We start from the raw sequence: 25,578 nt of genomic DNA, 5'->3' as shown, positions 1-25,578 counted from the left end.
ATACATCAAATAAAACATAGTTATGAATATTATATTCCATTTCTGCAAATAGATCTCCCGAAATGTTACACACTGTTACTTTACGCCTAGTATACACTATATGTCTTTAGCCCTGATTTTCCGCTCCCCAACAGTTTTTGGAGCTCTGGAACAAAAGCCCCAGATCAGAGGCAAATCAGAGTTGGCTCGCCGCTAGCACATCGGTGCCTCGAGCATCATGTGTGAACTGCTCAAAGAGCCAAGAGGCTCACCGACGCATGCCGATGCCTCTCGGACACAATCCAGATATCTAGCATGCTAAATATCTGGACCTGTCATATCAGGGACTCCAGCTATGAGCTACAACCAATGAGAGAGCAAGATACGGGTTGAGGGGAAACCTGGGGGTAATAGGAACTTACTGTATGTGTTGCATTTGCAGCAAGGAGCAAAGTTGTTGCTGCACCTAGAGGAATAGATAGTAAAAAAGAGTGCGGAAACAGGCTATTTTGTTAACACGTGTCAATGACAACATCAGCAATGTTTCTCGCATTTGGTTTCGAGTCATTAACCGTGTATTTCTCGCATGTGTTTTCATGACAAAACGTAGTTTGGTCAAAGATCTTGTAGTGTGATCTCCTGTCCCCGGTCAGTCATGTAATTTGAAAGCCACATCGACTTCAAGACTCCCGATTACAAGACAGCAAGTAGTGTAGTGCGAACAGTACTGCTGGTGTGAACTTGGCTTTAAAGGAACATGGAAATAAAATGTAATATTTAAAATACATCAGACCTTTCTCACAGCAGACATTTGACCTGTCAAACAAGTCTAACTAACAAAATCATTAATGACAACATTTCAATCAGGTGTTCCAGGCTGGAGCAGAGCCATCATTAATGGTAATTAATTACTCCTGTGTTGTACTTATCATACAGTACGTCAAAATGTTTGTACCACTCGTGTAAAATATAAGCCACTCAACAACCAAACTAATTTGTTTTTTTATATATAAGTTGATTTAATTGTTGTATTTTCAACTAATTTTCTGTTTAAATCTGGCCGCTGTTCGAATGATTCAACTTTAGACTTTGTTTGTGTGAAAAACTTTTAAACCCAGTGCATGGACACAAATAATGCCTTGTATTTGAACCATGCAAAATGTCACGAGAAGCACTGCAGCACCATCTACTGGCTTCAAAACAATACAACTCAGATTATCATTTGTCCTTTTTGCTCGGCTCATTCATTCTTTTTATAAACGGCTCAACATTTTCTCTGCTTAGGCTTGAAAAATGGAAATTTACTGTCAAGTCTGAAGACCAACTTTAATTAACTTTAATAAGTTACACAATACATTTAATAAGGCTCTCACAATGGTTTCTATTCTTCTGTGATGGCTCAAATTAAATTCCTAATTTACCCCTTGCAATAATAATTTGTCTCATTGAAAGCCGAATATGATGGATATATTCTCTTTGCACGTTATTAGGTAATTTATCAGCTTTTACTGAACAATTCACAAACCCAAGAGGGAATATTATAGGCTGTACTATAATTTCAAACTTTTTAACTCACTTCTTCTGTATTTAATGGTACTGGAGAGAGGGTTTGGGTGGAATTTTATATCTTGCTGCATGTCATTGTTACCCCACACATATATACCATCAGCCCAGTTTAACATCTGTGGCGCTATGAGAGATATACCCTGTATCGTTTCCTCTATCTACAGTATATAAACACAGCAGAATACTCCTATACAACTGTACTCCTATAGAATACACCTTGATACTTGAAGGTAAAGCTGGTGTAACATGGATGTTGTGTCATAGTTCGATCCCTTTGTCTCACAGCTTAGGAGTTCATTTTCATGTCATCAGAGTCTTTTTCCTTTTTGGAAACTCCAGACTGATCCCCCTGCTTTTTCTCCTTCAGGCTGATTTGAAAGGCCACAGTTTTATCACTTGGTGAACTTTACTGTTGTCCCTCTGGCAAGAAACACAGTCATTCTGTATTTGTGTCATCGCTTTCCGTGGGTCTTGGTCTTCTCCCTGCTCAGTATTATGGGGCTATACCCTAAATGGGTTGTTCCATGATTTATTATTTCCTAATTATGCAGCCTACAGTGCTCCTTTAAACAATAAATTATCCTTTAAAGGAACAGTGTGTAACATTTAGGGTGATCTATTAGCAGAAATGGAATATAATATTCATAACTATGTTTTCATTAGCGTATAATTACCTGAAACTAAGAATCGTTGTGTTTATCGTTAGCTTAGAATGAGCCCTTCATATCTACATAGGGAGCGTGCCATGTTGCTCCACCATGTTTCTACAGTAGCCCAGAACGGACAAACCAAATACTGACTCTAGAGAGAGCCTTTCACGTTTTTACGTTACCTGAAGGCCACCGTAGTTCTCTGACACGCTTGTGAAACTGCGGTAACGTGAGTGGCAGAGTGCCAAACCGTGGTACCGCCAGCCATCGTCTGACTTCTGTTGCTCTTAAAGTAGTGTTATTATGGTGAGGATGGCCTCTGAGTGAGGCGAACGGCATCACCACGGTTTTGCACTCGGCGGCTCACGTTACCGCAGTCTTGGGAAGGGAGGAGTGAGTGGAGGGGTACTCAGTTGGTGCAATCTGCAATCGCACCATTAGATGCCGCCAGATCGTACACAATGTACCTTTTAAACAATAAATGCTCCTTTAAACATATGACTCTCACCAGATCTATGACTTCTCACACATCCCATCTCTGGAAACCGTTCAGTGGACAGAGTTTAGGATTTAATGACACAATGGGGGCATATCTGTTTGCTCACATCCAGTCAAATAAAAGGGTGACAGTCAATCCAGGGTGTTTTACTCAAGGGACTTTGGATGCACATTCAGTCTCTTTGAGCTGTCACTGCAGTGGAGTTGATTTCTTATTCATTTTTTAAAATTCCGGTTTTCATTTTTCATGAATGTGTATGAAAATATAGATTTTTAAAAAATCACTTTGACATTCAATGTCAAGTTGGCTGAAGTGAGATTGAAAGATCCTTCTTGACTTTATAATAAACAGAAGCTGACAACATCAATCTCCCCACAAGGTCCTGCAGCTGCATAGCTGTCCTGGAGCTTTCGATCATATCACACAATCTACCTCAGCAGATGGAGCTGCCCAGTTGGAAATACACTGTGCATGCTCAGTTTTTCCATTATTTCTGAGCACTTTAAGGACTTCTCCTCCAAATAGGGGCTTAAAAATTGAGAATATTACAGTAGCTGCTGGATCCAAGGTCAAAATTTTCAAGAACGGACTTTTCTTCAGTCTCATAAAGTTGGCCATATGACACAGCTACTGTTGCAGGGCTAGTGTGCATAGCCTTTTAAAGGCAACTTAATTCACCAGGGGCCTCATGTATAAACGGTGCGCACGTACTAAAATGTTGCGTATGCTGTGTTTCACGCACACGCCGGGATGTATAAAAATCGCCATCTTCCAGTGTGAAAGCTGAGCAGTGTTTTATACATGAGGCCCCAGGTCAGGATTGTAAGAGGAAGTCGAGGGACAGTCCAAACCACTGAGCCACTGTGTCTCAAATGACTACCTTCATATTTAAAATTTGGTCAATAGTGAAACTATTGCAGTCCATTTAAATATGTCCCTGATAATAATGCAATTCAGTACTTTGGAGAACTGATACTGCCGGGAAAATTCTCTAATGATGCTTGCTACCCTGCAGGAAGGTTAGTGTTTGGATCACACAGCATCTCTGGGGCTACCAGCAGATGTTTGTGTGTATTACTCAAGGACACTTCAACACAGTCAAACACTTGTTGACACCAACACCTGAACCAGGGTCTCCCAGTTCTCTCTCACCACAAAGCCACAGCTGATATTTTATTATCCTTCTCTGCAGCACCAGGTGTTCCCGGTTGAGAAGCAGCGACTGGCTGTGCTTTCCCAGTTAAGTCTTTCTTACTCTTTATTTGGATCCCCTTTACTGGCAGGCGTGGACACCTATCTATGAACGGCTGGTTCACCACTATGACTCTACCACTTGATGAAAAATATGAGAAAATTATGCTTTTAAATGATGTGAAAATGATCTGGCGAGAGCATGCAGAATACTCGATAACCCACAGTGTCCAATTGGACTGCAAAAAAAAGCACATTTAGTCTCGCTGCTGTTTCTATTCAAGCCACACATGAATGGAGCTGTATGCTGGTATTTATGAGGGAGCTCAATAGGAACTCAATACCTTCTTTTTATTTAATAAGGAAATGAGCACTGGAGAGTGACATCTCTCCTTTCATGACTGTCTTGTTTTGCATTAAATCATCCCAGTGTTCAATGTGGATTGTAAAGAATTGTTACTTGATTTTACCTTTGCATAATTGTGCTTATCTGCTGTGTTTATTTGTGCATTGTTTTGTCATTTTTTATGGTGTCTTTTATCATCTCAAAATTAGCCCTCTTGGCTCTAACTCATTGCCTATTGCTGTTTTGTTGTGTTACTCAATGGGCTTTTTCCTTTAATTAAAGATAAACGTGCACTAAATGGCGGTCAACAAAGCATAAACTCAGATTACAACACACACAGAGGGAGCGACTTCATTCTCTGCTCAGGTAGGCATTACTCCTCTATCTTTTCATTGCAAATAGTTGTTTACTGCTATATTAAGGCCCTGGATATCGTGTAGAGAACCTTTAATAATTGAAATTCAGATGAAATAAAAGAAAAAAAATAATGTGTAAAGAGATAACCTTTTGCTTAAAGCTGATGGTAATGATTGTTCTATTTCAATTCTTCTTGATTTGAGCGCTGCATTCATTCTATTAGATAGCCTTGTGAAGTGGGTTGACATCAGAGACACATGGTTTAAATCTGATTTATCAACTTAACAAGTTTCTATAGTCATTGGTGAAGGCTGCATTCTTGGCCCCTGTTGTTCTGTACATACATGCTGCCACTGGGACATATCATACATAAACACAAAATCTAGTACCATTGTTATGCAAATGTATGTACCATTAAAGTATGGGATTGGTAGTGCTGTTCAAATACATTTTATGTTATATTTGTTGAAATTCTCATTAGATCCTGAAAGCATTCAATAAATCAAGTACTCTGACACAAAAAAAAGAAATAAATCTGGTATCTGTGGCTGTCGCATGAATGTAATAAACCCGTCCAATCATTACATTGAAATGTAATGATTGGACGGGCTACGTGTCTGTCTACCTGCGTGCACTCTGCCCGTGCACTCGCTGCGAGTCACCGGAGTCTTCCACAAGCTGCCAACAATAGCCATGTTTGTTGTTTACGTTCATAATGATAATGTGGGGGAGTGTCTTTGGAGGGAGGCCTGAAGTGACGGACTGTCAGTGTTGCCGACTTGGCCACTTCCTCGCTAGATTTAGGAACTTTTGGAGCGAGCGCTGCTACTTTCACTGGAAAAGAGTTGGCAACACTGGGCTCGTTTTTTCGGTTGGATCATAAAATCTAGTGTAGGCTACTCTTGCTAGTTTCTCAACATTACCGACCCTACCTTTAAAAAACAGTGAGGTAGGCAATTTTCATCATTTATTATCTTGTCTGTCAGAAATAAAGTGCTGGATGTCCCAAAACCTTCTCCAGCTAAATGAAAAAAGAAATCTGAAATAATTGTCTTCAATCCCACAAAGTCCATCCCTATTTTACAAAATCATCTTTGCTCCCTGTCTACAAACATGGAACCTGCAGCCATGAATCCAGGTATAATATTCTTTCTTTTGAAAATCGTTTTAAAAAGTTGTTCAATCGTGTTTTTATCAATTGAAGTCAAAGTCGACCTGATCAAGATAAGGTCATTCACGCTTTTATATCATCTCAGTTTGATTATTGTAATTCATTGTATTCAAGGTTTAGCCTCTTCAGCCTCTCTCTGAGGCTGCAGAACCAGTGACGTCTTTTAAATCACTTCTCAAAGCAAATCTTTTTTTAAGCGCAATATTTATATTTATTAACATGTCTGGTCTTTTTAATGTTCTTGCTTTTGAATTTTTATATTATATTTTATTTCCATTTTATTTTTGTATTGTTTTAATTGTCTGATTTTATTTCATTGCAGTCCTCAGACATTAAAAACACTTGTACATCTGTAAACACTTGTAAAAAGTTTATTATTATTATCTAAACAAAGGAAGCATCTTTAGGGCCCCAAGTACGATTGCTTTTTCTCAACATCTTAATCAACATACATCTACAACATGCAGCTATATCGCAGGTCTGTCAGTCAGGACAAAATGAGAGCCGTGGTCTCACACAGGTAGTGCTGTTTTTCACTGCAAACAATGTCATCCCAGGATTTTAACCTATTGTCCTGTCTCATGCCACTCGGCGGGACGATGGCAACACAGTCCTGTCCTGTCCCATTTTTGTTTCCGGATGCCATGGTGTTGTTCCTCCAGTGAATGTCATCTCTGTGGGTTGTGTTGCCATTGACCCAGATGTAGACGCCCTCCTCATCCATTTCCTGCAACCCGATCCACGCTGAGCTGAGGTTTTGTTGAGGGTTCTTCTGTACAAACTGAAAAGTCATGTAGGTCAAGAATGCGTGGTCTTGTGCATTCAAAGCAACAGCCAGGTCAGCCCCCACGTTAAGACATTTCCTGCGAGCATCTTCCCACCTCTTTGTTTCTTGTGGCAGGAAGAAGCAACGCGACCTGTGTTCGATCCAGCCAGACATGCAGCGTGAACACTGCAGCGTGTCGTTGCTGCACAATCTCCAGAGGAAGGACAGTTTGTTGGAAAACAGGATTGAACGCTGGTTCTTGGAGGTTTGTTGTTTATTGTTGAACTGCAGGCGCCACCGTTTGCTTTCTTCAGCCGCCGTGGCGATGATGTGCAATGATTGATTCAGAACCAGGTGCAGTCCATTGGTTACCTCTATTGCAAGTTCATAGCTTTTCTGGGTTGATTCTAGAAACTTCTTCATCTCATCGTTCTCAACTTGCAACCGGGTTTTTTCTAGCAATGTGTTCTGCAAGAGCAGTTTCAGCCGGGTGTTTTCAGCAGACAACAACATGATGTAATTTGTTGTGGAGACGTTTAAGTTCAGCATTCTCCTCATCTCAGTGTTTTCCGTTTCTATCTTTCTCAGATTTTGCAGGTTAGTTATCTGAGTAAAGAGGACACCGGTCAATCCACAAACAAGCGCAATCAAAATCAGAGTCAAAACAGCTCGGCAAACACTTCGCGAGCGGCCTTTTTCAGTCTCTCCACTGCTTATTTCTTCATCTTCTGTGTAACTTGTTGAAATTGTTGTTGATTGCTCCTTAGAATATTCACTTCCAAAACTAAGAGCAAAAATAGAAAGAAAAGGATCAAGAGATGTTACTGTAAACAATCTGTGACACCATTCCTCACCCTTACAGTATATTTGGTCATTATATTGATTCATAAGTCACCAAACACACATGTTCTTTTATGAAATCCACATATGTGTTGATGTGTAAAGTGATATAGGATTTTGTATAAAAAAGAACATTCCCATCTCCTAAAATATTTGCACATTTCACTTGCATAGGGCTGCATTTTATTGTCAGATTTCTGCAAACTGCAACACGCAAACAAAATGTGTAACATAATATCCTTTACTCCCCCTCCCTCTCATGTCAATATTGTCCCCCATATTCCCACCAAGACTACCTCATCCTATCCATTATTAAATCCAAGAACAAATATTAATTGTTCAAACACTTTAAAAACTGGCAAAAGACCAAAACAACTGTAGACATCCCATGATTGTATACTCTTGATTTCATTACCTTGACAGGGTCTCTAGGGTTTCCTCCATTTCAATCCTGTCTTCTCTGTAGTTTTCTACTGGATTTTCTGTTTCTCCTAAAGTAGGGTCTATTTTTTTCCCACCAACAATTGCAGCAGCTCCACCAAGAAATTATCAAATGTTTGAAATGAAAATTGTATTTTGATTTGCTTTCCCCCCAAGTTGCCACAGCAACTTGATAACATTAACATTCTCAAAGGGCCCTTTTGTATTTCCTGTTCCAAAGTAAACTTGGACCAAAGCAGCTATTCCATTGAACTATAGCATTTTTTCACACAACTGTACTGTATTTTTTTAATTGCTGTTCAGACAGAAGGATGCTGTGCTCAAGCTGTGAATTTCTGTCATAGAAAGTGAGTCAAGCCAACAGAATCTACAATAGTCAGATCTCCATGTTGGAAAAATAGTTAAGTTCCCTACAGTAATATGCATGGATGGATTACTCAACGGGCCTACCGGACACAGGCCCAATGTCACTCAAAGAAACATGTGCCAACCAGCAAGAAACTCAAAATGACCACAAAGAAAAATTAAACAACTACAAAGAGATACAAAAAAACAAAACAACTACAAAGAGATATGAAACAGTTGCAAAGAGACACAAAGAGATTCACAACAGTTATGAAAAGGGCAAAACAGCCGTACAGAGACACAAAATTGCCATAAAGAGAAACAAAACCACAGAGAGATATAACCACCACAAAGAGACACACAAAGACTGCAAAAATAACAAAACTACAACACTGACAACTCTAACACAAAGACTCACAACACAACACAGAGAGATGTGTAACGACTACAAAGAGACATAAACAACTACAAAGAGACACAAAACCACAGAGAGATGTGTAACGACTACAAAGAGACATAAACAACTACAAAGAGACACAAAACCACAGAGAGATGTGTAACGACTACAAAGAGACATAAACAACTACAAAGAGACACAAAACCACAGAGAGATGTGTAACGACTACAAAGAGACATAAAACAACTACAAAGAGACACAAAACCACAGAGAGATGTGTAACGACTACAAAGAGACATAAACAACTACAAAGAGACACAAAACCACAGAGAGATGTGTAACGACTACAGACAGACATACAACAACTACAAAGAGACACAAAACCACAGAGAGATGTGTAACGACTACAAAGAGACATAAACAACTACAAAGAGACACAAAACCACAGAGAGATGTGTAACGACTACAAAGACACATAAAACAACTACAAACAGACACAAAACCACACAGAGATGTGTAACGACTACGAAAAGATAAAATGTCCACAAAGAGACACAAAACCACAGAGATGTGTAACAACTACAAAGGAAAAAAATGACAAAGTGGCTGAACAACTATAAAGTCAGTGTGTATTGATCCTACAGTATATAGGAGAGGTGGTGGCGCCTTTTGCTTGTCTGTGATGGGGGCCCATTGTCTCGTAATCGGCCCATGGTCATATGTTGCAATTACAGCACAGGCACCAGAGAAACATGCAAAACCAGGGATGTGTTTAAGAAGGTTGGACAACAATAAATTAGTTAACAACTGAGGAGACTTCTCTGTTCTTTTGTTTTTTGCTTCAGTTGTTTGTTACTCAGAAACTGGCAACACTTAAAAATAACTCTAGTCCACGGAGGCTTGATTTTGGGAATACTGACCGATTTTCTCTTTTTCAGAACTAGTTTGGATGAATATCTTGGACAGAGTTTGTGTTGTGTACAGGGTAAGGATTCATGTATACGTCTTCTGATCTTAGAGACGTTCCAGCCATCAAAAATTAGTTTGTTTTTTTTTGTAAATCTGGATGGGCATCTTCAGTGAGAGACAGACAGCGGCACATCTCTAGGACGAGCGTTAAATGTTAAATATGAAAATGAAAACCTAGAGGTGCACAATGATTGAACTTTATAAAGAGTGCAGCATTACCATTATATTAGTTAGTTTTTGTCAAGGTTTTCTCTCATTGCTCTGTTATGAAATTCATGCGTCCTCTGCCACCTCGGATAACACAGTTTTTCAAAGTGAGATAGTTTGACATGAACCACTTTTTAGCCAAGCATCACCTCCAGCAGACATTTAGGAATATGTCTCTAAATGTTTGAATGTTCACACAATTTAGCAACACAAACCCATTATGCACCTGCCGCTATGTTATGTTCATCTGGGAGGAACATTTATGACGTCCAAGATGCAATTTATTGTTATCTGACATAAACACAACGTTTGGAAAGCACTAAAGGACAAAGCAGTGTTCTGTGATGACAAACCTGTAAAGACTTTTAAGACTGTGATGATATAATATGGCTCTCTGCTGTTTCTTTCTGTTTTTGAGAGGGGCGTCATGGTGAAAAGGTTAAAGCCATAACTCCAGCACTCTGGACGGAGGCCCTTATGAGAGCTGAGATGTATCAAGCCACATGTTGTTCTCAGGCCATCAAAGTTGTGGATGATAGCGGTTTTGTTTTCTCATAATTACCAATTAATCTGGAGGTTTCATGCTAATACTTTACACTGTCACAGTATGAGCAATGAGTTTGCAATTTTTCATCATTCTTAGGAAAATATTTGAATAGCACAATTGACTGTCAAAGCATTTCCTGTTAACCAAGGCTGTGTGTTAATGGTTTATGGTGTGGTGTAGAAAAGATAGGCGGAAAAGAATAATGATGGAATAAAATAGTTTTTTTTCTTTAAAAAGCATATTCAGGGCATTTAGTGGAGTAATGGTAAACAATGCTAGTCATTTCCATTATGTCCCACATAATTATTGTTCATTTAATTTGTTTTAAACACGTTACTGCCATCTTGTGGTGAAATACAGCTTGAAATGAAAATGGACACTACATCTCACGGATCACAATATGTAAACTGTGAAAAATACCTGAATTAACAGATGCATTATGTGAATCATCCCACAGTATTCAAATTGAAAATGTTCGGAACAAATTACATCCTTTCCCCTCCTGAAGACTTGAGCCCAATTTAGTTCACAATAAAAAAAATAATCTTTATGTGGCCCTCCTAAATATGATTTAGGTTATACTATATCGATATTGCTGTATGTTCCCTGACCAAACAAACAAAATCGATCTATATGAAAGCAGGCGGAAGCTTGATGATACTATATCTGGGCCATAACATTTGCTGCGGTGTTACACAATGTGTCTACTGACATATTATTAGTAAAGATTATTATTTTTTGGGCAAGCTTTAGAGGATCTGATTGGTCATCGATGCAGTTTGAGTATTGGATCCCCAGTTACACTTATTGATGAGTAGTGGAGCATTCTATTATTGTATATTACACGTAGCATTCTGCTATATTTTTATTGTATATTGTACGTAGTGTTCTTTCTTTCTGTATCTATTTTCTTGTACTTCTTTCTTATACTTTGTGCTTCCTTGTAAGTGGCACTCAGATCAGGCAAAGGAAGAATTTCATTGTACGGGGAGTTTGACTTGGAGAAAATTGCAATATTCAAATGTTAACTTGATTAAGCAACATTTTTCTAATGGCCTTATTCTGAAGGGTTATTTAAGATAGCCTCAAACCTACATCACATGAGAGCATAAAAAAGAGAGCATTGCTTGAGGTTGGACACCAAAAGGATCCGCCTTCATAACAATTACTGACATGAGAAAGGTCCTTATTCCTCATCTACTACTACACTGGAGCGTCTCAGTTACCAACAGATCAGACTGTGGTTGCACTGGGCACTCCTGAAAAAGAGCACAGATAAGTGAAATATCTGGGTTAAATCAAGTTTTAAAAACTCATGCAAACATTCATCCATTAGTAAGCCCTGTCATCTCAAAGCAAGAAGAAACTGTATTATTGAGATGATGAAGTTGAAATATAGTTTGCATTCAGCATCTTTCTACTTGATACTGAAGGTCCAAATAAGGTTCAAACAACATCATTAGATCAGTGAAACTCACATCAAAGAGAAAAGAAGCAAACCAAATGAAATAATAACCAACTTCACACCAGCTCCGACTGGAACTGCACTCTTTTCCTCGAGTGCAGAGCGAGCCCTCGCTGACTTCACTGGCACACTGGGCTTAATTAACTCGGAGAGGAGTGTTTACTGTCAGACAACTGGCTCCATTTTGCTTTTGATGAATGATTGATGCCCCTCAGGAGTGAAGCAGCAAACAAGAGCAGGCATAGAGAAAGGTGCAACACTCTCCAGACTAACAGGGAAAAATGATCAAATAATGATGAAACAACTTTGAAAGCGATGGGATTATATCAGCGAGTGACAATAGGAATACCCACAAGGAGTAATCTTTTAAGCTCCACTAAGTGATTAGATAATGTACATAAAAACTGAATAAACAAGACGTTCTCTCTGTGTTATTCTTCAACCTCCTCTCTGACAAACCAATTCATCAGACAACCAACAGAACCTGTCATTCTGGATTTGAGGGTGTGAAGAGAATTAAAGACTTTTATTAGGACAGTGGGTGCCAACCTATAGAGGTCGGGACATCACAAGGGGTCGCAAGATAAATGTGAGGGCTTTCAGGATGAATAAATGTATGAGAAATGCAAACAAACAGATTTCTGGTGTAAAAATGTGACAAAGTCATTTAAAGGAATAGTTCAACATTTGGGGAAATATGCTTACTGGCCTTCTGGCAGAATGTCAGGCAGCAGCCAGTTAGCTTAGCTCAGCACAAAGACTGGAAACAGGAGGGAACTGCTAGCCTGGGTCTGTTAAAAGGTAACAAAATCCACCTACCAGCACCTCTAAAGCTCAATAATTAACACATTGTATTTTGTTTGTTTAATCCATGCAAAAGACAAAGTGTTAAACCGACAACTTGTCATTTTACAAGGCTTTTGTTATTCCTTTAAACTCAACGTCCAATAGATTAAATGTTTATTTTTCTGACTTTTCTCTATTATTTTTCAGGCAGATGCTATTAGCAGCCATGTGTCCATAGCCCACGATGCTATTTTCACCCGACCCGGGCACACATTAGATACTGTAAGTGTATATGTACTGTATGTATATTTTTCCTAAACCATGTAGTTTGGTGCCTAAACCAAACCAATCTGTGAAAACTGAAAATATTAATAATAAAAATAAATTACTTTTTTTCCCAAAAATGCCGCTGGGTCATGCCTGCCTCATTTTCTGCATTGAGGTAACAAAAATGAAGCTGACTAAACAATTTTAAGCCAACAATATCAGGGACCAATTGTATATTTATATTATAATAAATCCAGTTATTTATGAAAATAAAGATCTTAATTTTTGTCTTAAAACCATTGTGATGTCTGATGTGTGTTGCGGTTTACAGGGTTAGGGTTAGAGAAATCTGAATTTCGCCCAGGGCACCAAAAGAGCTAAAACCGGCCCTGTACAGGACTCAATCTCTAGTCTCCAGAGTGTCAATCCTAAATTTGACCCATTCATCCACCACAATCCACTTACTCCTTGCATGTACTTTTTCGCTATTTATATTACTATTACTATTACTGGATGTAAATAGCCGTGTGACTATTCTCACCCGGGTATAAATAGACACATTTTTTATTGTGAAACACTGGTTAGTTTTACAAGTCTTCAGGTCTATAACAATATTCAAATGAAACAATTGGAGTAGCTTTCTAAATATATGGATGTTCCAGTTCCAGACACACTGACTATTCAGGTTTAACCACATCACAACAAGACTGTGGAAATGCAGTTTGAACATGTTATTTGTTAACTACGCAGATTTAATATTACCTTTGCCCTACAATTACTCATACGCCCTATAAAAGTTCATGAGTTCTGGAAACAAACGTTGCCAAATCTTTTAATATGTGTGTCTTATCTGGAATATTTCACCATCATCCTGACATGGCCTATCTTGCACAATGGGCGGAACAGTGTAACCTGAGCTACAAAGAGGCGTTACCAGTCTGGTCTCGCCCGGTAGTCGTTTACTGGCAGATGGAGGAAGTGACTCATGTTGCCATGTCAGTGTGAACAATAACACGGGTGTCGTATTCTCATAATACACCCAATCCACAGGACTTCTTATGAAACTGTTACGCCCCACACCTTCTACTCCACTGTACAGTAGCCTGAGAAAAACAAAAAGAGGTCATGAAATAAAGTGCTCATCAGATCAAGAGCTTACAGTTTCTTTACACAAAGCCTGAAAAGTCTATAAAAAGCTGCTCTGAAAGAAGGGAAATAGTTTGACATTTTGTTCTAATGATGGTGATAAAGGTCAGATGATCACACAGACGTTAGGATTCACCCTGTGGGCCCATGAATATCCACTGAAAATACTATGTAAATTTTGCCATTACAGTAGCTTTTGAAAGGTCAGGAAGTAATCAAACCCATTAGGAATCCTCTAGGGACCATTAATATCTCTGACAACTTCATGCAAATGTGGCCAGTACTTGCTGAGTTATCTTTACTCTTTGCATCCCCACACGAGTGGGCAGAAACCGGAAGGATGAGTGGGAAATCAGGCTGGAAGTCCATGTGGTGCATGTCGCAATAAATTCAGAATTATACTTGTTTCTGGCTCATAAACCATCTGGGTATCATGGTGGCAGACTGCAGTTGGTTTCAGTGCTGTGTCAACAGCCATCGATCCTCCTCCTACGGCATCCGCGGGTAAAAACATTGAATCCCAGGCGGCTCCTGAGTCGATGCCCTGTAGTTAACTCTGTGTTTGAACATCCCTGTAGAGGAGGGCAAGAACATTGAGCCTCCCTGAGAGGGTCAATATAGTTTGACTGGTGACTTTACAATCCAGTAGGTCATATTCTGCTGTGATGGAGGTCACTGTTCTATGAAAGACAGTTTCCACCAGGAAAAGAAAAAAACAGTTGAAAAGGCAAGATAAAAATAAAAATCCTTACGGTAAATCGAAATTATGAGATGAAAGTCGAATCATGACATTATACACTTTTGAATCATAATTTTTCACTAAAATTACGAGATACCAAGTCAAATTTATAAGATATTAGGTTAAGTTAACCATTTTGATTTACTATCTCATCGTTTTGAGTACAAATTATGAGATGAAAAGTCAAAATCGTGAGATATTAATTCAAAATTATGAGATGAAAAGTCTAAATTGTGAGAGGGGAAGTCAATATTATGGGATACCACGTCAAATCTATGAAATAATTACTATTTCATAACTTTATGTAAAAATTATGAGATAAAAAGCCAATATTATGCGAAACTACCTCAAAGGAAAAGTCTATCATGGAATAGTGCAATTTCTACTCTATTTCATATTTTAAATGAAATGAACAGTTACAATTGTGAGATGAAACATCAATATTATGAGATATTAAGTCAAAATCATGAGATGTTACAATTTTTTACTCACTATTTCATAACTTCGAGTAAAAAATATGGGACAAAAAGTAAATATAATGAGATATTAAGTCAAAATTATGAACTATTAAGTCAAAATTATGATATTAAGTCAAAATTATGAGATGAAATTCAAAATCATGGAACTGTGCCATTTTTTACTCTATTTCATATTTTAAATATGACATGAACAGCCACAGATGTGAGATAAAAACTCAATATTATTAGATATTAAATCAAAATGATGAACTATTACGTCAAAATTATGAGATATTAAGTCGAAATTATGAACTATTAAGTCAACATTATGAGACATTAAGTCAAAATTATGAGATGAAATTCAAAGTCATGGAACAGTGCCATTTTTTACTCTATTTCATATTTTAAATATGACATGAACAGCCACAGTTGTGAGATACAAACTCAATATTATTAGATATTAAATCAAAATGATGAACTATTACGTCAAAATTATGAGATATTAAGTCGAAATTATGAGATATTAAGTCGAAATTATGAACTATTAAGTCAACATTATGAGACATTAAGTCAAAATTATGAGATGAAATTCAAAATCATGGAACAGTGCAATTTGTACTCTATTTCATATTTTAAATATGACATGAACAGCCACAGATGTGAGATAAAAACTCAATATTATTAGATATTAAATCAAAATGATGAACTATTACGTCAAAATTATGAGATATTAAGTCGAAATTATGAACTATTAAGTCAAAATTATGAGATGAAATCAGAATCATGGAACTGTGCCATTTTTTACTCTATTTCATATTTTAAATATGACGTGAACAGCCACAGTTGTGAGATAAAAACTAAATATTATTAGATATTAAGTCAAAATTATGAAATGAAATCAGAATCATGGAACAATGCCATTTTTTACTCTATTTCATATTTTAAATATGACATGAACAGCCACAGTTGTGAGATAAAAACTCAATATTATTAGATATTAAATCAAAATGATGAACTATTACGTCAAAATTATGAGATATTAAGTCGAAATTATGAACTATTAAGTCAACATTATGAGACATTAAGTCAAAATTATGAGATGAAATTCAAAATCATGGAACAGTGCCATTTTTTACTCTATTTCATATTTTAAATATGACATGAACAGCCACAGTTGTGAGATAAAAACTCAATATTATTAGATATTAAATCAAAATGATGAACTATTACGTCAAAATTATGAGATATTAAGTCGAAATTATGAGATATTAAGTCGAAATTATGAACTATTAAGTCAACATTATGAGACATTAAGTCAAAATTATGAGATGAAATTCAAAATCATGGAACAGTGCAATTTGTACTCTATTTCATATTTTAAATATGACATGAACAGCCACAGATGTGAGATAAAAACTCAATATTATTAGATATTAAATCAAAATGATGAACTATTACGTCAAAATTATGAGATATTAAGTCGAAATTATGAACTATTAAGTCAAAATTATGAGATGAAATCAGAATCATGGAACTGTGCCATTTTTTTACTCTATTTCATATTTTAAATATGACATGAACAGCCACAGTTGTGAGATAAAAACTAAATATTATTAGATATTAAATCAGATTTCAGTCATTATATTAAGTGAAAACGTTGAATTACCACTCCCATAATGCTGGAAAAAAATGTTGAATTTCCTTCCATAGTTTCCTCTGTATCCAGCTGTAAGAAACGTGACAGGACAGAGTGCCTGACACAAGTACACACAAAGTGAGAAGGTAAAACAACCCCTCCGGATAAGATACCACACATGTTCTTCTGATGAGAAACAGATCATGAGAGTTTTCCGTCCGTGACGTCGGCAGGGTGGGCTGATGACGTGTGAGCCGGCCCACCATACATAAAGGCTCTTCCGCATGACGTAGGTGACCAGTCAGCATTCTGTCCTCGCTGTAGCCGGTAGCCTAGCAGCCTAACCGTCGACCATCACCAGACCTCCAGCTGTAAACCTGCTCTCCACTCAGACCTCAACCTCCTCTTCTCGCTCTTTTGTTTCTCACCTGGTCGACAAGACGACAATCACACTGTCGTTCCTTTAGTAAAGGTAAGAGATGTACTGAGTGTTCCTCCCACGGCTAACCGCTAACGCTAGCTTGTGGCTAACGTTAAAGCTAGCTATGCTAAGCTAGTAGCTTAGCTAACCGACCGGTCTGGTAGGAAGCTCATCTTCAATCACCAATACTAATGTGGATTTACAAGTCTAGCATTAGCTGACCTCGTTGACAGTAGACACGTTGCGCTGAACTGGTTTATAAGAGTTGTTTACAGCGTTATTAGCTTCATTAGCTCGTTAGCTCCCCGGCGGCCTGCTGAGCCAAACCCTCGAGATGCCTCTGTGTGTGTGTGTGTGTGTGTGTGTGTCTGTGTGTGTGTGTGTGTGTCTGTGTGTCTGTGTGTCTGTGTGTGTGTGTGGACATCCGGTGTCTGAACAAAGAGCTCATAAAATCAGCTGATTCTCAGAGATTTCCTTCTTGGTCTACATTAAAGTCCTTTTTTATATCTGAATTCACACCATGTTTTGTTGGATTATAGATGAATACCTCAACATTACATTGGTTTTAGTGTTTTTTGTGGTAAATCTTGTAATTTAAGGGACATACTTGCTTTGATTACCTTTTCATTAATACGTATTGTGCCTCTTTATTTAATTACAAATCCTCCACAATGGGTCGTGTTAGAGTTGACCTAATTGACGTGGATGTTTCCAGAGAGGCACATGTAATCCTGGTGCAGCTCGCTTCCTGTAGCGCTGCTTTCTCTCCGTGATTGAAGGCAGGTTAAATAAGGTGAGCCTGGGCAACTTGGGTTAGATTATATATTCAGGATTCACAGAAGACCGACTGGGTGGGGTTTATGGCTGGGTTTAATGTAATGAGAAGCACAAAGCGACACAACACCGACTACGTAACCGTGCTAGCACCTAGCCACAAGAGTAATGCTAAGCTAGCTGTGACCCAGTTTCACATTCACTGCTACGCACAACAGTTATGACTGACATCCGCAGTAAATAACAACAAGACATACTATGACAGATATCATTATTGCTTTGTTATAATGTAATGTGCAGTTTGTTTGCATTTTTTACACCCATTAGCTGTTAACTAATCTGTTACTCTGTCTCTCCTTCCAGGTCGCGTTTTCCTTCCCTTTCCCGGAACATTATTCTTTTCAGCTATACTTAGTCAAGCCGCCAAAGTGGAGAGTGTCGTCGCACCAGGGGGTCCTTCTCGTTTCAGGTATTAAACATTATATGATCACACAAGGCTTATTTATTTATTTATTTATTTATACTGATAAACCTCTGCAACAGCTAAAACAAAGGATTAGACCCACATCTACTTATGTTAAAGTTAAAACCCTTTTCCTTTTTTGTATCACAGTGTAGGGGGAGGAGGGGGTGCACCTCAGCACTATCCCAAGACTGTCGGCAACAGGTGATTTTCCAAAGTTTCCTTTCACATGGAACACCTAGTCACTAATCTTTATTACATATAAAATCCATAACCATCGCCAATGGACTTAAATTGCACTTTCACATATGTATTCTTTTCAACACATCTGGGGGATAGACATGCCTCTAATAAGAGGCTTCTTTGGCCTCTGAATATGTTGGTATATGACTCTACACCACCCCTGGTGGTTTCCAGTTTTTAGGATAAAATAAAGTTCTTTATTTTTTACCACTTTAGTAGTGGTTCAGTGTTGTCATCATCAATATTTTGACACCAGTTGGCAGCATGTAAACTACAGGGGTGTTGTCATTGTGATTGGTTTTTCTCAAATGACTTAAAGGGAAGCTTTGCTGATTTTGTGCAAATGAACCATGTTCAGCTTCCATCCGTGTGATAAAAGGTCATGTTTTCTGCTAAATATTTCTGTATTGTAGTGGTATTGACTTTGTTTTGTGTCCATTACAGCGAGTTCCTGGGGAAAACCCCAGGTTCTGGCGTTCAGAGATGGGTACCTTCTCGAAGCACTAGACGAGATGCCAACTCCTCCAACGAGAAAGGGCAAAATGATGCAACCTTCAGGAAAGTGAGAGGGTAAGTTTCAACATTTACTTCAGTTACATTCAATCTATTCTTCTCAATCAATTCTTGGAGTATTTTAATTGTGGCTTTTTTGTACCAACAATTACCCCTTTAGAGATTAGTTGATGCATGATTGATTGTGTTGTTGGCATTTGGTCTTTGAAGCGTGATGTTTTTTTCACCTCTTGTCCTTCCTCCTCCTCTTTAGCATACTTAATAAGCTGACTCCTGAGAAGTTTGACAAACTATGCCTGGAGCTCCTCAATGTGGGTGTAGAGTCAAAACTTGTCTTAAAAGGAACCATCTTGTTGGTGAGTATTCTCTTTAGCTTTACTCATGTATTATTCCTATAGCCTAATGAAACGATCACTTAATTTGTCATTTTCTATTTCTTTCTCTTTTAGATTGTTGACAAAGCCCTCGAAGAGCCCAAGTACAGCCAGTTATACGCTCAACTATGTCTACGCTTGGCACAGGACGCACCAAACTTTGAAGACCCAGCAGAAAATCAAGGAACACAAAAGCAAAATACTGTAAGTTTTTGTAACAATAGGATTTGCACAGGAATATGGTTTGCTTTGCTACTCTCGTATATTCTTTTCTGGATTTTGAACAAATTCTGTTTTACAGACCTTCAGAAGGCTTCTGATTTCCAAGCTTCAGGATGAGTTTGAGAACCGCGCAAAAAGTGTCGAAAGTAAGTGAATAACATTTGATACAAGTGGTCTATTAAAAAATACATTTGGTCATGTCTTGCATGACTTGTTACTTATTTTCAACTCTCTTGCTCACCCGTAGTCTTTGACAAACATGACGGCCCACTCACCTCTGAGGAGGAGGAGCAGCGTCATATTGCAAAGATCAAGATGCTGGGCAACATCAAATTCATTGGGGAACTTGGCAAACTCAACCTTATCCACGAATCTATCCTTCATAAGTGCATCAAAACAGTAAGTTCTTTTGACTAATTGTATGGTTGGGTGTATTTGTATTAACTCTTGTGATTCCCAAATGAAGATTATGCTGCCATCCTGGCAGTTGGATGCCCAAAGTCACCTCAACAATTTGAATGTTTGTTCTTTATTTTTAAGCTTTTGGAGAAGAAGAAGAGAGTCCAACTTAAGGATATGGGTGAAGATTTGGAATGCCTCTGTCAGATAATGAGAACAGTGGGACCTAAACTTGATCATGCAAAGGCTAGGGTGAGTATCTGGAAAATAACCAATTAATAGTCTTGTCTTAAAATGTCTCTGTTCCATTTAATAAACAAATACATTCTCCTTCCAGTCTTTGATGGATCAGTACTTCAGCCGCATGCGATCCTTAACAAACAACAAGGAACTGCCTGCTAGGATTCGTTTCCTGCTGCAGAATACAGTGGAGCAGCGAGACAACAACTGGGCTGCTCGCAAAGCGTATAGTGACAACGGACCAAAGACGATCAACCAAGTTCGTCAGGATGCAGTAAAGGTTAGTCTACATGGTTGGGGTTTCCGCAAGAAAAGTGGCCATGTGTTTTTTCTCAAAAGAAACACGGACACTCGCTAAAGCTAAACACACAACCTACGCACTGAGTTATTCCTTCAAAGGAGTTTGCTAATTATATAACACATTTTAGTTTTTAAAAAAAAAATTCTCGATGCTTAGGCCCGGCGGGGAGTAGAGTTGGGACCGAAGAATAATTACATTACTGATCTAGTAGTCATGGTCTGCCTGTATCCTCAGATTCTGACTGGATTCCAACATTGCTTTGCAGGATTTAGGTTGTTTCTTTCCACCTTCGAACGATGCAATGAGGAATGAATTCTTCATGGAAAACTCCTCCTTCCTGCCAACAAGGATCAAGTTTGACAGGGAAACTCTCGGTGGGCTGGCTGATATGTTTGGACAAATGCCTGGTATGTTACAGCTTTTTATCCCGTCAGTGATAAGAGAGTTACACTACGTCATTAATAAGGATTGATCTTTTCTAGAAATGTTTTAATGATTGTCTTGTTTTGGGTAGGATCTGGCATTGGTACAGGTCCAGGAGTCATTCAGGACCACTATTCCCCTACCATGGGACGTCATCGCACAAACCCGCTCTACAATGGCCACATTGGAAATGGCAACGGTTCACACCAGCCTCAATTTGAAGCGGGAAGCAAACCGTATATAAAACCAAACCAGGTACATAACAGTACATCTACAGTGTCATTTTTCAGTACTTTTCTCATGGTGATGAGTCATCATTATTAATTGTATATCTGTGAATCTCTTTTTAAAGGGGCAGGGTTCACCTGTTTTCAACCACAAACAGAATATCTCGGTGCAGATGCAGTCTAAGGATATGGCTCCACGATTCGGCAAGAAGAAGGTCAATGCTGATGAGGTACATTGATAAACTAAGATTATGTTTGATTGTTTTGATTTGGAATTTTGCATGTTGGGCGTAGTCTGGGTGCCATTTAAATGGATCCTATTGTTTCAGTTGGCTGATTTTATAATATTACTCCACACTTCTTGACTGAAAATGTATAATATAACTGTGTGGTATTAAACTCACTCTCTTCGCCCCTCTAGATCAGTCTGAGGCCAGCTCAGTCCTTCATTTTGAGTAGAAAACAAATGCCAAAGCTGCAGCCACAGATGAACATGATTCCTACAAGTGCCCAAGGCTCCCCACTCATACAGGTAATATTTTTACACTTAAAAACAAATGTGTTTAACTGATATGGTAATCGCAGTTTCCAGGGAACATGTAATAATTTGGCTTCTTTTGTTTAGTCTCCACAGCTTGGCCTGAAAATCAATCCTCCTCCAATTCAGGAAAAACCTGCAAAGTCCACTAAAAAAGCTCCTCCGACTAAGGAAGAGTTGCGCAAAATGACGGTAAGTTTCTCTCACTCTGTGCTTCCTTCATGCACAATATACTGTATGTCTAGCATACTATATCTGACTGTCCTCTCCATTTTCTTTTAGGAGACACTGGTGGCAGATTACCTGAACAACAAGAACATCGATGAGGCTGTGAATGCTGTGAGGGAGATGAAGGCGCCAAAGCACTTTTTGTCTGAGATGCTTAACATGATAGTGGTCTATTCACTTGATCGTTCAGATGAGGATAAGGAACATGCGAGCACCCTGGTCCATACTCTCTGCATCGAGGGCCTTGCCACTGGTGAAAATCTAATGCAGGTCAGTGTTTTAACCCTTAAGTTCTTTTAATTAAGCAGAATATACAGTACTTGTGTATGATTTTACCATCTCAATATCAAGCTGTGACTCAGCACTAACCGTTCTGTTTTTATGTGATAGGCCTTTTTGAGTGTTCTGGATCAGTGTCCCAAGATCGAGGAAGAAGTACCACTGGTGAAGTCCTACCTGGCACAGTTTGCAGCACGTGCCATCATCGCTGACCTGGTCAGCGTCGCAGATTTAGCCCATCAGCTGGAGAACGGTGCACATTTCCCACTGTTTCTGCTCTGCCTGCAGCAGATGGTCAAACTGAAGGACCGTGATTGGCTGGCTGACCTGTTCCAGCAGAGCAAGGTCAACATGCAGAAGATGCTACCTGGTATGTCCAAACCCGCCATATGTTTATACTACTACTACTACTACTACTAATGTCATTAGTTAGGCTCTCAGTTCAGTTTTCAATGATGCAGTACAAAGAAGAAAGAAAAAACGTGAATCTCATGGAGTTTTCATTTTTAAGTGTCTTGTGCTACCACTGATGTTTTTTTTAATACTACATAGAAATCGACCAGAACAAAGACCGAATGCTGGAGATTCTGGATGACAAAGGTCTCAGCTTTTTGTTCCCACTGATGAAACTGGAGAAGGAGCTGCTGAAGCAGATCAAAGTGGATCCCTCTCCACAGTCCATCTACAAGTGGATCAAAGACAACATCTCTCCTAAACTCCACACTGACAAAGGCTTTGTCAACATCCTCATGACCAGGTATAGCCGTGGACAATGATAAAATATACTTGCTTTATGAGCCATTGATTTGTTGGGTAATCTGACCCCAAACAATATATTTTGTTCTTCAAGTTAACAGCATATTGATTGTCTTGTGTATCAGCTTCTTGCAGTACATTGCTTATGAGATCAACCCCGACGACGACGAAGAGCAGCTTTCAGCGCCCAGTAAGGAGCAGCAGGATGAGGAGAAACAGCAGCTGTTGTCTTTCAAGCCAGTGATGCAGAAGTTCCTACACGATCACATTGACCTGCAAGTCGACGCTCTATATGCCCTGCAGGTTCACTGCAATACCAAGGGTTTCCCCAAAGGTTTGTACACACACTTGTCGTTCAGAAGAATGTAAAATAGCACCGGGTTCGTACGGTCATGTAAAACATTTGAAAATGGCAGTTTCCAGGCCTGGTGGAGTTTTTGAAAAATAGAACCAGAAAAATTTGGAAACGTAATTTTGCTAGTATATGTGGTTCAGTTAAGATCAACTGAGAAAAATCTATATTGGTTAAGCAATACTTCAATATTCGAGCAGATCGGTTACATCACTTAACGTTACATTGTTCTCTGCGTTGAGTAACGTCAGACTCTTACCTGAGTCGCAGCTTGTACTTTTTAACATGTAAATTTGCGCACTGCCAGGGAAATACCGATTTTAATGTCTTCACTTGGACAAGTACTTATTATGCATGGCTTGAGAAAGACCAAGATCCAGGGCGGGCAAAATGTGGACCGTGTAGTAAAACGTTCACATTTCAAACTTGAGGCACTTCTAGCTAGCCATGCTGAAGGAGCTAATCACCAGGCTGCTACCTGCGTGAATCAACTCTCAACCCCATCGCCGGCTTTTTTCACCCCGGTGACAAACGTGGCAGTGCTTCCCTCCCGTCCGCCATCGAACAAGGGACCATTTTGGGTGCGGTGTCCTGAAAACGAAGCCCTCACTTCAGAGGTACTGTGGCTGCTAGATGTGGCTAAATGTCACTATTCCTACAAGCAGGGCTTGACCTTAGCAGCCGCCACAACAGTCACAGAACACCAAAGGGTTGTAAATTTATCACCAGTCAAAATCAAATACAACATGGTTTCACAACAACATTGTGTTTGGTGACAATGCTGAGTGGCTAGTAACCAGAAAAACCAGTAGCCACAGTGGCTGATGAGCAAATAAGTTAATGTCAAGCCCTGCCTACAAGTCATGTGAGGACACAAACCAGCTTTTACAGGTCATATTCCTCAACAGCCATAGCTGCATTGATTTTTAGTTTAGATATACTCTAGTACATTTTGACATGAATTTGTTATTATTTTTCATGTATACACAAATGTTTCAGAGAATGCATGGTCATAGATATGAAACTTAATGATTACTCTTCTTTTCCAGGTATGTTACTGCGCTACTTTGTGAACTTTTATGATATGGAAATAATCGAAGAAGAAGCCTTCCTTTCATGGAAAGAAGATGTCACCCAAGAATACCCAGGGAAAGGAAAAGCATTATTTCAGGTAACTTTATGTACATTGCTAACAAGTTTATTTGTTTGTACAGTTTTTCAAATTGCTCCCTGACAATGAACAGCACCTGTGTCCTGGCCAAGATCAGGTTATCAGAGTATCCCAGATACATGCGTGTGACTCTCATTTAAGATGAGCACTTATACCAGTTTTGAGAAACTGGATATGCTAGCATTGGGTATGGATACAAACTGATACTGTGGCATTGAGGTGTCAAGACACACTAGCACACAGAAACCTAAATATTGTTATGATCATGTATACAGGAATATGAATAACCAGGTTCCATGTAAATATCCAGAATAAGACTCAAAATGTAAATGTACGCATTGTCTGCAGCTGCCCTTTCATGTATTTTCCTCCATGTAGTGATTGGTTCATCATAAATAACTTGGCCTAATGGAGATACTGTGTTTTATGGTGCAGGTGAACCAGTGGCTGACCTGGCTGGAGACTGCAGAAGAGGAGGAATCAGACGATGAAGATTACTGAGGAACAGGCCAAAGCCATGTGTTATCAGGATGCAATGAATACTTTTTTTTTTTTTTACTTGTCTCCATACGCCCTTCCCAGTTTCCTCCCTAACTCCTTTCCTCTCGCCTCGTTTATGAATATTTTCCAACCACTGTTACAATTCATTCCACTATGAAATGTTTTGCCAGATCAAGCCAGCATCACCACCATTATATTCATATTGTATTTATGCTTTTTCCTTTCTAATTTTCAATCTAATTTGATGTCCTGCAGCAGATGTTTTATACATTTCAGTCTTGGGTTATGCTTTCTTTAACAGCAGGCAGTATTTTTGCAGGAAACTGTACCAGCACCAAAACCTGACCCATTTTATCACCTTTTCCATCTGGTAGGAGTCACCAAG

General features: G+C 38.8%; 2 protein-coding genes and 1 long non-coding RNA gene across 3 annotated transcripts; 1 reads left to right on the top strand and 2 right to left on the bottom strand.

Moving 5' to 3' along the window:
- Nucleotides 1-6,106: 6,106 nt before the first annotated feature.
- On the bottom strand, nt 6,107-7,937 carry LOC119500900 (low affinity immunoglobulin epsilon Fc receptor-like). The gene is made up of 2 exons (XM_037790902.1): nt 7,781-7,937; nt 6,107-7,309 (listed from the first exon to the last, which is right to left on the bottom strand). The coding sequence occupies exons 1-2, from the start codon at nt 7,807-7,809 to the stop codon at nt 6,247-6,249; spliced, it is 1,092 nt and encodes a 363-aa protein (XP_037646830.1). The 5' UTR covers nt 7,810-7,937; the 3' UTR covers nt 6,107-6,246.
- A 2,537-nt stretch (nt 7,938-10,474) lies between these two features.
- Nucleotides 10,475-17,085, bottom strand: LOC119504476. The gene is made up of 2 exons (XR_005210573.1): nt 16,799-17,085; nt 10,475-14,615 (listed from the first exon to the last, which is right to left on the bottom strand). It is a non-coding gene; the product is annotated as an uncharacterized LOC119504476 (long non-coding RNA).
- Nucleotides 17,086-18,326: 1,241 nt separating this feature from the next.
- eif4g2a (eukaryotic translation initiation factor 4, gamma 2a) lies at nt 18,327-25,193 on the top strand. The gene is made up of 19 exons (XM_037796570.1): nt 18,327-18,432; nt 19,114-19,239; nt 19,436-19,538; nt 19,632-19,760; nt 19,858-19,924; nt 20,026-20,177; nt 20,319-20,429; nt 20,515-20,697; nt 20,984-21,125; nt 21,233-21,396; nt 21,494-21,598; nt 21,790-21,900; nt 21,994-22,098; nt 22,189-22,404; nt 22,525-22,783; nt 22,966-23,170; nt 23,295-23,503; nt 24,571-24,692; nt 25,128-25,193. The coding sequence occupies exons 6-19, from the start codon at nt 20,094-20,096 to the stop codon at nt 25,191-25,193; spliced, it is 2,082 nt and encodes a 693-aa protein (XP_037652498.1). The 5' UTR covers nt 18,327-18,432; nt 19,114-19,239; nt 19,436-19,538; nt 19,632-19,760; nt 19,858-19,924; nt 20,026-20,093.
- Nucleotides 25,194-25,578: the final 385 nt, after the last annotated feature.

This window comes from Sebastes umbrosus, chromosome 2, assembly GCF_015220745.1.
Source record: "Sebastes umbrosus isolate fSebUmb1 chromosome 2, fSebUmb1.pri, whole genome shotgun sequence".
NCBI classification, from domain to species: domain Eukaryota; kingdom Metazoa; phylum Chordata; class Actinopteri; order Perciformes; family Sebastidae; genus Sebastes; species Sebastes umbrosus.
Note: the sequence above shows the minus strand (reverse complement) of the source record. Positions and strands in the feature narration are given on the sequence as shown.